The 13,992-nt window shown below is 59.7% G+C and overlaps 2 protein-coding genes across 3 annotated transcripts in view; one reads left to right on the plus strand and one right to left on the minus strand.

The window, feature by feature from the left end:
* GLMN (glomulin, FKBP associated protein) overlaps nt 1–3,656 on the plus strand; it is a 37,720-nt gene extending 34,064 nt beyond the window's left edge. For both annotated transcript variants that reach the window (XM_078879370.1, XM_078879371.1), the window contains exons 18-19: nt 65–147; nt 2,321–3,656. In XM_078879370.1, coding sequence (XP_078735496.1) covers nt 65–147; nt 2,321–2,479 — 242 coding nt within the window. In that variant the 3' untranslated portion in view covers nt 2,480–3,656. The remainder of the gene's footprint in view (nt 1–64; nt 148–2,320) is intronic.
* A 397-nt stretch (nt 3,657–4,053) lies between these two features.
* LOC144949216 (urokinase-type plasminogen activator-like) lies at nt 4,054–13,719 on the minus strand. The gene is made up of 10 exons (XM_078879105.1): nt 13,599–13,719; nt 12,283–12,639; nt 11,720–11,891; nt 10,859–10,953; nt 9,607–9,835; nt 8,694–8,830; nt 8,283–8,513; nt 7,798–7,947; nt 4,598–4,740; nt 4,054–4,430 (listed from the first exon to the last, which is right to left on the minus strand). The coding sequence occupies exons 1-10, from the start codon at nt 13,717–13,719 to the stop codon at nt 4,182–4,184; spliced, it is 1,884 nt and encodes a 627-aa protein (XP_078735231.1). The 3' UTR covers nt 4,054–4,181.
* Nucleotides 13,720–13,992: the final 273 nt, after the last annotated feature.

Here is a 13,992-nt window from a genome sequence, read left to right on the forward strand (position 1 = left end):
TAGTTAGCGGTGAACGCTGCACGTGTGGAGCTGTGCATGTGAGCGCTTCTCGTGCGCCTCGCAGACTCGGTCGCGGACGGCGCGGGGCTCTCCGTCAGCGTGGGCGGCGACCCCCTTCCCAGCATGCCCCCGAAGCAACGCGCACAGGTACCAACGTTCCCCCGCACCCACGCGCGATTGCACCCCCAGTGGGCCGCGACACTCAACTGGGATCACGCAGAAGCAATGGCGATCTTCGCCTCCCCACCCCCCCCCCCACTACTGGCAGACTAACGCCCGCTCGCAGGGACGGGTCCCCCCGGGTCACCTTGTGCTGCACGGGGACAGCTGCCGCTGGGGCAGGGGTGGCGCAGCGGGTAGCGGTCAACACCGGGGACGGTTATCTGAATTGGTCCTAGGCCATCGCTGGGTCGACTCGGCCTCAAATGAGTACCTGGTGCGGTGTGCGAACATCGCCACGGGGGAGACAAAGGCAACCAGGCGTGGTGCTGGGCCATGCACCCCCTCGTGTGCTGCGACAGCCTTCATAGGTGCTCGCTAGCAGCACTTGCCTCAACAATCTGTTAAGGCAATACAGGGGACCTTTGTCTTTGCTCTAGGCTACAACACACAGCAGCAATCATCACCCCCTACTGGCAGACGAATGCCGGGTCATGTGCATGGGATAGAGTGTTTCCCCCTTGCACGCGTGGGTTTCTCTAGGCGCTCATGAACTGGCTGATAGCACCTTCACATATCGAGGACTGCAGAGCTTGGGGAGAGCGGATCTTGGCGCCGGCTGGCCGCCTTCCCACTCATCTGTTGTTCCTCCTCGCTCCTCCGAGTCCTTTTCTCTCTCTTCGCAAGTCTGTACCGTTCAGCGCCGCGTTGCCAGTTGACGTCATTGTTGTTCCAAGTTGACACTGGCCGTGTAGCGAGCACGCCGCTCTCCATGAACATCAACTCCCAAATCCACGTTCCTCAGAGTGTTTTTAACGAGGAAGGAACCGATGCTCGGGCTGGCGAATCGAGATTTATTTTATAATTCGTGCAACAACAAAAAATCCCCCTTTGCCCAAAGGTTAGAACGATCGAGACGGAACGAAACTGCGAGCGAGAGAGAAGGCAGTAGCATCAGTGGGGAACCCAAGTGGAGGGCAGGTGACGGAGACTTCATATTTTATTGATACGCACCACAGAATCTAACCCCCTCCTTGAGAAGTTTCTAGATCTGCTTCTGGGACCCAGTACAAGGACAGGGCGGAGTAGTGGGGATGGGGCGCGGTGCAGAAGGTGCGAGAGAGAGAGAGTACAGACGGGACAGCCAGAGCAGACGAAATAGCAGACAAGGCTGTGTGGGTGGAGGCTGTGTGGGTGGAGGCTGTGTGGGTGGAGGCTGTGTGGGTGGAGGCTGTGTGGAGGAGGCTGTGGTGGAGGCTGTGGAGGAGGCTGTGTGGAGGAGGCTGTGTGGAGGAGGCTGTGTGGGTGGAGGCTGTGTGGAGGAGGCTGTGTGGTGGAGGCTGTGTGATGGAGGCTGTGTGGAGGAGGCTGTGTGGTGGAGGCTGTGTGGAGGAGGCTGTGTGGTGGAGGCTGTGTGGGTGGAGGCTGCGTGGTGGAGGCTGCGTGGAGGAGGCTGCGTGGAGGAGGCTGCGTGGAGGAGGCTGCGTGGGTGGAGGCTGTGTGGAGGAGGCTGTGTGGAGGAGGCTGTGTGGAGGAGGCTGTGTGGGTGGAGGCTGTGTGGAGGAGGCTGTGTGGAGGAGGCTGTGTGGTGGAGGCTGTGTGGAGGAGGCTGTGTGGTGGAGGCTGTGTGGAGGAGGCTGTGTGGTGGAGGCTGTGTGGAGGAGGCTGTGTGGTGGAGGCTGTGTGGGTGGAGGCTGCGTGGTGGAGGCTGTGTGGGTGGAGGCTGTGTGGAGGAGGCTGTGTGGAGGAGGCTGTGTGGAGGAGGCTGTGTGGAGGAGGCTGTGTGAGGAGGCTGTGTGGAGGAGGCTGTGTGGGTGGAGGCTGTGTGGAGGAGGCTGTGTGGAGGAGGCTGTGTGGAGGAGGCTGTGTTCAGGAGGCTGTATGTGGAGGCTGTATGTGGAGGAGGCTGTGTGGGGAGGCTGTGTGGAGGAGGCTGTGTGGGTGGAGGCTGTGTGGAGGAGGCTGTGTGGAGGAGGCTGTGTGGGTGGAGGCTGTGTGGAGGAGGCTGTGTGGAGGAGGCTGTGTGGAGGAGGCTGTGTGGGTGGAGGCTGTGTGGGTGGAGGCTCTGTCGAGGAGGCTGTGGACAAGGCTGGGTCAGAGTATGGGTAGGGTTTGGGTCAGGCTGTGGGTCAAAGTGTTGCTCCCGTGCATGTGTGTGCAGGTTCTGCAGTCGGCCCTCTTCACCTTTGACCTCATGGAGAGTGTGATGGTGCGCCTGGAGGAGCTCATAGAGGCGGAGCAGAAACCTCCATTCTGCGCCACTGGCCACCCCCTCAAGACGCGAGCAGGACTCCCCCTAGACGTACCGGCCGCCCCCTAGATGTACCGGCCGCCCCCTAGACGTACCGGCCGCCCCCTAGACGTACCGGCAGGACCCCCACTAGAGGCAGTGGAGCACCACGGCGATCAGCGAGAGACAACCTGACGCGACAGCATCACACGCGACGGACGCCTCGAGAAGAACGGCGTCGCCGCCTCCTTCCCCCCCTCCTCCATCCTCCTGCACGATCCTCGCCGCCTGGCGCACCGCGTGGGCACAGCGGCCTCCTCGCCCACCCGCCAGGAACGGTTTTGTTCCGCTCACTCTGTCCCAGAGGCGACCGTGAGCCCCCCCCCCCACCCCGAGCCGGGCGCACGGCACAGCGGGCGCCGGAGCATCTCCCCCCACCTCCTCCCTGCCACGGCGAGCCCCCCCACCCCGACCCCCCCGAGGCACCGGCGCTCGTTGGCGCTCGCCATGTGAACCAACTCTGCACTTTGGTCCACGGGAGTGCGGAGAGGAAGAGTGGACGCGAGCAGCTGCCTAGGCCAGTAGGTGGTCGTGGTGATGGTGGCTACGCTGCTGCTGTAACCCAGCTGTGTTGAGGCAGTAGCGAGGGTTGGTCGATCAAACACAGATGGTGTGAAACGTCTCGTGGGCGTCGAGGAGGAGCCCTTGCCCCGTCGCTGCCAGAAGAAAGCTGTAGAGCAAAACATGTGGACTCCACCCGTCCAGTCTGTAGGGGATTGAGCGTTGCCCCTTCCCACAGGTGTGGTTTTCTCCAGGTGCGGCGGTTTCCTACCACACGTGTAAACACTCACTAAATGGGCGACAACTCACTACTATGCAGAAGAGCGCAGGTTCACGGCGCGGGTTGCAGCTGCCCTCTCACAGCTGCAAACCACGCGCCTCTTGTGTCGTTCTCCCTCGATGAGAGTGCACAAAACCGACATTGCGATGTGGTGGCTTGCCACTGAACTGGTCATTTGGGCTCCCGTTCCGTCAGTCACACTCACGCTCGTGTATGCAGTGTAGGGGGGTGAGAAACGGATATATCTCTCTGCGCGTCTTGAGAGTATTCCGAGGGCTTTTAAACGAAGACGAGACTCGACAGGAACCCCACGCGTGTCTTGTGTCCGGCTGAAGGTTTGCAATAAAAGCAAAGCGCTGGTGTAAATCATCGCGCGTGGTTTCTTGATGTGAAAGTCTCCCCGTAGCAAATCCTCAACGTCCGTAGTGATGGGGAGCACCAGAGGCACCCTGGTAAAAATATTCTCCGCAGACCCAGCGTCTCTCCCGCCTGGGGACGCTGTGATTTAGTGAGAGTTAAAGTCGCTGAGAATTATTTAGTACGTTTTGTATTGGCGCTATTGGACCATATGGACGTATTAGCGGTGTGTCTGAATTATAACTGTTGGTGCCGTTTCACTGTGGTGACACGCACGCACCACACACCCCACACACATAAACCCTCCATCCAGGTCAACACAGCAATTGAAGGTGCATCCGAAGATCATCCTGGGCGGAGATATTTTAGGCGAGCTGTGGCGCGTGACTCAGCGTGTCGTGAAGCGCTCGCGTCACCACGTGAGCATTATCATTAGTTTGGCCGTGTTGGGTGGTGGAGGGTCTTACGACACAGATTTGGCCGGACCGTTTTACGAAGTGGCCCGACTCAAAACTCAATTATGAATCTCGTGACACTGGCCCCGGGAACCCGGCCGCTCGCTCGGAAGTCGCCTTTCGTCCCCGTGCTCGGTCGTCACGGAGATGAACGCGGCGCGAGTTGCGCCGAGCCGGCGGCACCGCCGGCGGCGCTCCCCGTGGCAGCCGTGCCGTTGTCGGCCATGCTGCTGTGGATCCACGTGACGAAGGCGGATACGCGCGTGTACACGCCGGGCCGGTACTTCTCCCCGCAGCCCCGGCCGTGCGACACGATGCCGTGCAGCACGCTCGACTCCTCGCCTCCCGCGGCCTGCACGGCGCACGTCAGCGGGCCCCCCGAGTCTCCCTGGGTGGGGAGGAAGGGGGCGGTGGACACGTCGAGTGCACGTGGGGGCGGTGGGGGCGATGGGAGCGGGTGGAGCGGTGGGGGCGGTGGGGGAGCAACGAGGGCGGAGGGGGCAGACGGAGCGGTGGGAGCGGTGGGGGCAGCACGTGAGTGGGATGTGTGTGTACCTTGCAGGCATCAGGTCCCCCTTGCTCCCAGTTGCCGGCACACAGCATGCCGGCCGTGAGCTGCCCATTGTAGCCCAGGCTGCTGTTGCAAGCGTCCATGGCGACGACTGGCACCTCGGCCTCCTGCAGCACCGGCGTCGTGGCTGTGGCACCGACGCACACGGCGCGATACAAAGCGACGCGAGCGACGCGGCGCGCACACGGTGCACGCCATGCACCACTGTGACTCCACGGGTCGAGCGCCGTGATCCACGCGCCATGCACCAGGCCCACGACGCACCCGTGTGTGTGTGCGTGCGTGTCTGACTCACGAGTGTAGGTGCCGTTTCACTGGCGACACACACCCCACACACTCGCTCCCCACACACGCGCCGCACACATACCTCGCAAACACGTACCCCACACACATGAATCGCACACACGCTATGCACACACACCCCACGCACCCACCCCCACGCACACACACCCCACGCACGCACACCCCACGCACGCACACCCCACGCACGCACCCGCACCCCACTCACCCACACACACACAACAACAACAACCGCCATTCGCCACTAAGTGGCGGTGACGTCACCACGACGCTTGTGCCAGGCCAAGTGCACCTTGAGGCCACGTGAAGTGTCGAACGCCCGCTGGCAGGAGGTCACGGGGCAGACCCAGATGCCACGGGTCGACTGACCGAGATGACCAAGATGACTGGCTGATGCACCACCTGTGCCCCCTACTGTACCAACTTGCTGTGCTTTAGCCACCCGGCGCTCCGCTCGTTGTTGTGAGCGTCGCTCCTCCGCCCTCCGTTGTTGTTGGAGGGCGACTGCCTCCAACTGCCCAGTAGCGTCCTTCACGAGCCTCCTCCACTGAGGCCGATCTTGACACCGCTGGTACCAGTCATCGGCAATTCCACTCAGCTCCACGTCCTCCTGTACCACATCACTCCATCTTTTCTCTAGCCCGTGCCGCGCCCGTTTAGCCCCCTCGATCCGGCCGAACAAAAGCTGTTTAGGCATGCGGTGGCGGGGCATGCGGGCTACATGACCCAGCCAACGCAGCCTTGCCTGCCGGAGTAGCTCACCGATGGGACTTTGCCCAGATCTTTCAAGGATTTGTGAGCTCCTCACACAATCCAACCTGGTTAAACCCAGGATGGATCGTAGGCAGGCCAGCCTAAATGTTTCCAACCGGCGAAGATGCTCCATTAGGGGGGTCCACGTTTCGCAAGCGTAGAGAAGGGAGGGAATGACCGTGGCCGAGAAGACCTGAAGCTTCGTGCGGAGCGACAGACCAGGTAGCTTCCACACAGCGTTACGCAACCGATGAAAAGATATTGCCGCTCGACTGATTCGGAGTGAGACCTCTGCTGATAAACTGGAGCCGGTCATCAGCACACTGCCCATGTATGGGAAACTCCACTCTCTCCACAACTGCCCCATCACCGATTGGGAGTTGTGGGGGTGGAGTGTCCGATGGTACAAAATACCCAGGCAGGTGCTTAGTTTTGGTGGGGCTGATGGTAAGGCCCCACCTCTTAGTGGCACGCTCCAGTCTCAGCAGCAGCGTCTCCAACTCTTCTGAATGAGCAGCTATTATCAAATCATCGGCATACATAACGTGGTTGACCAATAAGGAGCCATCCCTTGATCGCACCCGGGCGTCGATCAGCCTCCCATTATATCTGTACCAAATGGAAATTCCCCCGGTACAGCTATTGAAGGCTTCACGAACTACGCAGTCGAAATAGATGTTAAATAATGTGGGAGCCAGAGGACATCCCTGTCGCACCCCAAGGAGTACAGGGAAAAGCTCCGACTCCCGGCCACGTAGTTTTACCCGGGCCCGTTCACCATCATGAAGGTCCTTAATGATCGTGAGCAGAGGGTCAGGGACTCCGAAAGCACGAAGAACAACCCAGAGCCCAGGCCTACTGATGGTATCATAGGCCTTGACCAGGTCAATAAAGCAGAGATGTAGGTCTTTTTGGAATTCCCTACACCTCTGCTGTAGCAGACGGACAGAAAATATGGCATCTGTGCAGGACCGCCCTTTCCTGAAACCGCATTGGGGCTCCGCAAGCCTCTCCTCAGCGTGCCTAGCAAGGCGATGTTGAATAATCCTTGCCAGGACCTTTCCCGGCACACTGAGGAGTGAGATACCCCTGTAGTTGTTACAGTCTGTGCGGTCCCCCTTCTTAAAGAGGGGGACCACCAGGGCATCCTTCCAATCCTGCGGTACCCGTCCAGCGGTCCAGACTGTTGTTATGATGTCATATAGGGCAGTCTGTGCACAAACGCCACCCTCCCTCAGCATTTCGCTTGGGAGATCATCTCTGCCCGGTGCCTTCCCTGGTCTCAGACTCCGGATCGCCTTCAGTACTTCCTCAACAGCTGGCACCTCAGCCAGCCACTCACAAGGGGTGACTTCTTCCAATATTTGAGGCACCGCAGCCTCAGCAGGGTTATCCCCACTTTGTGCCATGATGTTTTCCTGGCTGAGGGATTTCCCCTCCCCTAGGACCTCACACAAATGCTCAGCAAATCTGCAAACCTGTTCCTGGGGGTCGGAGATTGGATCACCGTTTTTTCCCCTAATGATGGTAATAGGTGTGGCGCTGCAGGTTACTTTTTTGATGGAGTTAAATAGTGATTTGTGATCGCGGGCCACTGAGGCAGACTCCATCTCCTCAGCAACTCGCGACCACCACCCATCCTTGCAGCGCCTTATGGCTCTCGAACCTCTGAGCGAAGGCTGCGGTAAACCTCCTCATTCCCTGACGTGGGATGCTGTAGGCGATGAGAGTGGGCCTGTCGCTTTTTCTCAATTAACCTGAACACCTCCTCTGTCAGCCAGGGTTTCTGGGGAGGTCTGGACCGCGTACCCAAAGCAGCCATTGCAGCTGAATGAGTCACAGTCTTAAACCTCGCCCATTTACCCTCGACATCAGGTGGAGTGGGGGACGATGCCAACCCCAGCTGCAAGCGATGATGAAATTCTCGCTTGCAACTTTCATCAGCTAACTGAGACCAGGCCACTTTTGGTTGGAATGCGGTCCTGGGTGTACACCCACCACCGGAGTGGAAGAATGGCAGGCGCATCTTACAGATGACCCCACGCACGCACACACACACACCCCACGCACGCACACACGCCGCAATCCTGTCCCGGCTGCTCTGTGTGGATGGCCGTGGTGGTGCACTGACCCCCGTGGTATCCCACGGTGCCCCAGCCGGAGATGTGGCACAGCGTCCCGGGCCGCGCTGGCTCGGTGGCCTCGGGCAGGCAGACCGGCACCACCTCCACGGTCGTGCGATGGGCACACTCGCCCGCGTCCCCCCACAGACGCAGTAGCGCTGCGCACGCACGCACGCACACGCGCGCACACATACACACGCGCACACACACACAAAGATCCCCCGTGTAGCTTTAACAGACTGTAGGGGCAAGCACTGTTAGCGAGCACCTATTAAGGCCGGCACGGCGCATGAGGCGGTGGGTGGCCAGCACCACACCCGACCGCCTTTGTCTGCAAAATGTTCATGTTTACACCCCGCACCGGGGAATCATAAGAGGACGAGTAGACCTCGGGGGAGGCCCAGGACCGGTTGAGATATTCATCACCGATGTTTGTGGCGTGAGCTGGAATCGAACTCAGGTCGCCGACCCACGTAGCACGGCCTACGCTGACCGCTGCGCCACCGCTCCCCCACCACCACGCACAGCGCAGAAGTTCGCAGCGCAGAAGTGCGCAGCCCAGAAGCGCGCAGCGCAGAAGTGCGCAGCGCAGAAGGCGCGCAGCGCAGAATTGCGCAGCGCAGAAGCGCGCAGCGCAGAAGTGCGCAGCGCAGAAGCGCGCAGCGCAGCAGCGCAGAAGGGTTGCGCAGCGCAGAAGCGCGCAGCGCAGAAGTGCGCAGCGCAGCTGCGCAGAAGCGTGCAGCGCAGCAGCGCAGAAGAGCGCAGCGCAGAAGCACGCAGCGCAGAAGAGCGCAGCGCAGAAGCGCGCACGCAAACAGACAGCCGTGCGGACCGTGCCAGCGTCGTCCCTGTACCAGCATCTTTGCCGTGCCAGCGTCGTCCCCGTGCCAAGCACAGCACCTACCTATGTCGGCGTCGTGAGTCCCCTCAGAGTAGTTGGGATGCACGATGACCTTGGAGACGTTGAAGTCCTGCTCGCCGCTCTCGTGAGTGTGGAGCTTCCTCTTGCCCAGACGAACCAAGTAGCTGCCCGCAGGCTTCCTGCACACGGCACAGCGCCAGGTAGGTCCAGTGCTGGTGACGAAGTGATGGTCATTTCTCTATGCAGTCCATTATCACCAGTCAGTCAGTCAGCCAGTCAGTCAATAAAAGCCGTTACTTATCAGAAGAACAATGAATCAGAAGGCTTTCCCCCCTTCATCCATTCTTTTCAGGTCACGGAAGGGGCGATGCCATCAGGCAACCGTGTCATGACCCTCTGCCTCCGACCGAATTGGAAGCTTTAACGAGATGTTTACAATGGGAAATGCCGCCCTGGCAACCATTACCGGTGACGGTTACCGATGGTGATTCCCCTGAAGTTGCCCGAGTGGATCGTGGCCTTCAGAATTATCTGAGCAACGCTGTTGGTGATTTCGCTCGAGTTTGGGGAGGGCTTCGACAGCGGAGGGGCGCTGCAATTGCTAGGAGATGTTAACTACCTCGCCTGGTATGCAGGAGGTCTTTGGTTCGATCCCGACCCTCATGCTTACTGCATATCTGCAGTTTGCGTGTCTCTCTTTCTCCCCGTGGTCGTGTGGATTTTTCTCCGGGTCCTCCGGTTTTCCCCTCCACATTTAGAATCAACGTTACACGTTCAGGGTATTTGGCTGCTGCTATAAATTTTCTCTTGATGATGAAGCAACTTCGTTGTCCTATCACTCGCTTCTGAAAAAGAGCTAAAAACAGCTCATTGGGCCTTACCTGGTAAAAATAAAAATAAAAGTTTAGTTATTTTAGATCAGGTGCTGGCCGCTCTGCCGAGGCGCAGCGTGCACCTGGGAGAGAAGCAGTGGGCGGCGGTGAGCACCCAGCAGGGGTGCACCAGCGCCCCGCCGCACCGGTGCACCGGCACCCCCTCGCCACGCAGCTGCACCGAGGCCTGCCAGGGCCGGGTGCCCAGGCCGGCGTCACGGCCCTTCACCACGCGCACGTGCAGCGTCCCCAGCCACGTGCGCCCGCACGTGGCGGCCGCGCCGTCGCCAAAAGACCCCTGCTGCTTCTGCCCTTCACGAAGACAAAAAGGCAAAGATCCCCCGTGTAGCCTTAACAGACTGTTTGGGGGCAAGTGCTGTTAGCGAGCACCTATTAAGGCCGGCACGGCGCACGAGGGGGTGAGTGGCCAGCACCACGCCCAGCCGCCTTTGTCTTCCCCAGTTGCGATGTTTACACACCGCACCAGCTACCCGTTTGCGGCTGAGTTCGACCTAGTGGAGGCCCAGGATCGGTTCTAATTATTGTCACTGAGCGGGAATCGAACCCAGGTCGCCGGGTTCATCGGCAGCGCGCTGGCCCTGCTACACTACCACCAACAACAGCCGTTCGCCACTATGCGGCGGTGACCACAGCGCTAAGTGCACTTTGAGGCTATCACGGTAAAGTGTCGAAGGCTCGTGATGCTGGCAGGAGGTCACGGGACAGACCCAGCAGGTGCCACGGGCTGACTAATTGAGATAACCGGCAGATGCACCACCTGTGCCCCCTACTGTGCCAACTTGCTGCATTTTAGCCGTTCGGCGCTCCGCTCGTTGTTGTGAGCGTCACTCCTCCGCCCTCCGCTATCGCTGGAGGACGACTGCCTTCAACTGCCCAGTAGCAGCGTCCTTCACGAGCCTCCTCAATACATGGAGGTCGAACTTGACACTGCTGGTACCTGTCACCGGCAAGTCCGCTCAGCTCCACATCCTCTCCAATCAGCAAATGCACGCACAGCACACGTCATAGCCTGCACAACAAACAGTCTTCGGTTCTTCTGGTTCCAAACCAGGTAAAGAACCGACGAGACAAAGATACTCGTATAGCCTTAACCAGGTTGTTGGGGCAAGTGCTCTTAGCGAGTAGCAGCTATCATGAAGGCCAGCACGGCACACGAGGGGATGATGCAGCCACTACCACGCCCGGCCGCCTTTGCCTCCCCAGTGCTCATTTGAGGCCGAGAAACGACGAACCTGCGGTGACGTCATCACAGCCCTCGTACCAGGCTAGGTGCACATATCGCGAGAACGGGCGACGCGATGCTGCGTGTGAGACCTTGGCACTGCTGCAGCTTGCAGTGAGCCCAGTCGACCTTGCGGCTGTCCCTGTTTATAAAGTAGCACCAGGGCCTGGTGTTGCCATCGGGGTTCCTGCACCGAGACACGGGGGGGGGGGGGGGGGCTCGAGGGAGCCCACGGGAAGGAAGTTTAACAACAACATCCATGTGCGATCCACCAACCCTCGCTGCTGCCTCCGTAGCACCGGGTTATAGGCAGCCACGTTGCAGCGTGGCCACCGCCAATCGCAGCCATCCATATCCTGCACCCGGGCCCAAGGAACCTTCCAGACGGGCAGTCCTCCCTCCTATGGCTGCCCGTCGAGTGTTCCCTCGCCACAGAATCTACACTGATCCCGGAAGAATCCGATGAGCCATGAAGCTATTTTCATGAATGTGAAAACAAAATTATTGCGTGCGGCGCCGTCCGGCCGTGGTACACGGTGCTCCGGTCCCCGTGGGAACGACCGCGGCGAGCGGCGGCGCGGGGAACGAGCGCGGAACGGCGAGCCGCTCCGATGTGCGGCCGCCGCGTCGGCCCCCGCCGATCCATACGCGGCCGCATCGTGCGCACGCGCGTGTGTGACGCTCTGCCCATTGTGGTGTGCAAAGTGACGTTGGCTGTACGGTGTGGCCAGGGCTGTGCGGGGTGGCCGACGTTGTGCGGTGTGGCCGAGACTATATGGTGTGGCCGTTCTACGCGGTGTGATCCCGTTGTGTGGTGCGGCAAAACTCTGCAGTATGACCGGCTGTGTGGCGTGGCCAAGCTGTGTGGTGTGTCCGGTGTGTCCGGTGTGGCCAGGATTGTGCGTTGTGGCCGACCCTGTGCGGTGTGGCGTGGCTGTGTGGCGTGATTGCACCGGCAGTAGTTGTGGTCTCCGATCCCAGAGTCCCGTGCCTGGGCGCTGAACGCGCTGTGTTGCTGCCGTAGAACCAGCGGGGAGTTCCAGTGAAGGCACCGCCTCCTGCCCTCCGTGACGCTCATGGTGCCACGATAGTTGGAGCCCTTCCCTTGGTAACAGTCGCCCTTCACTGTGGATCAAAGACAAAGATCCCACGTGTAGCCTTAACAGACTGTTGGGGGCAAGTGCTGTTAGCGACCACCTATGAAGGCCGACATGGCACACGAGGGGGTGGGTGGTCAGCACCACGCCCGGTCGCCTTTGTCTCCCCAGCGGTGATGTTTGCACACCGCACCAGGTGCTAATTTGAGGCTGAGTCGACCTAATGGAAGACCAGGATCTGTTCAGATAATCGCCACTGATGTTGGTCGTGAGCGGGAATCGATACACTACCACTCCCCACTCACGTACTGTCCTACACGCACACACACGCTCACACACGCGCTCACACGTGCGCACACACACGCACGTGCACACACGCACGTGCACACACACACACGTGCGTGCGCGGCGTGGCTCACGTAAGTTGCAGTGGAAGCCGTGGAACTTGCTAGGGCAGGTGCACGTGACGGCACTGCGTTGCCACTTGTCCCGCACCACGAAGCAGGCGCCGCCGTTGAGGCAAGGGTTGGGCTGCACGCACGGGTTTCTCTGGACTGCGGAGCCAGGGAAGGGATCGCTCACGTTGGCGACCCACGCGGGCGACCCAAGTGGGGGGACGGTGGAGGTGGAGTTGGAGGGGGTGACGGACTCGCTCTTCCCGCAGTACGAGCCCCAGAAACCCAGCTGGCACCGGCACTTGGGCCGTGCCGGGTCGTCCAAGCGGAACAGGCAGGCCCCTCTGAAGTGGCACGTCCCTCGCCGGCACGGGTTCCTCACTGCAAGGCAAGCGGAGGAGGGGGCTCGCCGGCTCACGCCACGGGCACAACGTCCGGCCGGACGGGTGCCGAAGAGAGCGAGCGGCGCCCCCCCCCACCCCAGTGTGTTCAGGGAATGGCTCCCAAAGATGACGTTCATGCAACTACGTGCGCGGCGTGTTGTTACTATTTTTTATTTAGATTTTAGAAATGTATTAGTGAGCGCCACGGTGGTCAGATGTTAACTACCTCGCCTGGTGCACAGGAGGTCGTGGGTTTGATCCCGACCCTGACGCCTGCTGCTGTATATTTGGAGTTTGCGTGTCTCTCCCCGTGGTCGCGTGGATTTTTTCTCCGGTCTCTCCGGTTTTTCTCTCCACATTTAGAATCAACGTCACGCGTTTACAGAGTATTTGGCTGCTATTAATTTCCATATGATAAGCCACTTCGTTGAGCTGTCACTAATGATAGCAAGGCCGCTTCTGAAAAAGAGCTAATATAGCAGCTCAGCTGGTCTTAGGTGGTAAAATAAAAAAAAATTTAGTTAAAAAATATATATGTAAACACAGTCGCTGAACACGGACCAAAGGGCCACAACATCGAGGGGACAGCAACAAACAGCACCGGTATCACAGCTGCCAGCTGTGATGGACGAGAGAGGGGGTTTGTGTTGTCGTTGAAGGCCACGCAGCATTGTGGACAGATTTGGTGGTGTTGGAAGTGGTGATGGTGGTTGAGGTGGGAGTGGTTGCAGTGGAGGTGACGGTTGTGGAGGTGGTGCTGGTTGTGGAGGTGCTGCTGGTTGTGGAGGTGGTGGTGGTAGTAGTGGAGGTGGTGGTTGTGGAAGTGTGCAGATGGTTGTTGTGGAGGTGATGGTAGAGGTGGTGGAGGTGGTGATTGTGGAGGTGGTGATTGTGGAGGTTGTGGGAGAGGTGGTGGTGGACGTATGGACGTAGTGGAGGTGGTTGTGATCGGCTCACCCATGTGGCAGTTTTTCCCATGGAAGGGTGGGCGGCACGTGCAGACCGGTTCCGCGCCCGTTCCGTTCCGCCCAGGGCGCCCCACTTCCACTTTGCAGACCCCTCCAAACAGACACGTCATCCCCTTGCAGGGGCGGTCTACGTTAACACGCACACACACACGCACACACACAGATACACCCTCTTCAACAAAGACTGTGTTGAACTCATCTGCTCTGGTGCACGATGGTGGCAGCAGCAACAGCGCTGTGGTCCAGGATCTCGATGCCAATGTCGAGGTCAGATGCTGCTGCTCGTCACGATGAGAGAGAGGCAGAGAGAGACAGAGAGAGAGACAGAGAGAGTTTCAGCAGAGAGAAAGAGTTCGTGTCATGTCGCTCTTCTTCCTCCATTG

This window comes from Lampetra fluviatilis, chromosome 53 (genome assembly GCF_964198595.1).
Source record: "Lampetra fluviatilis chromosome 53, kcLamFluv1.1, whole genome shotgun sequence".
In the NCBI taxonomy this organism is placed as follows: Eukaryota; Metazoa; Chordata; class Hyperoartia; order Petromyzontiformes; family Petromyzontidae; genus Lampetra; species Lampetra fluviatilis.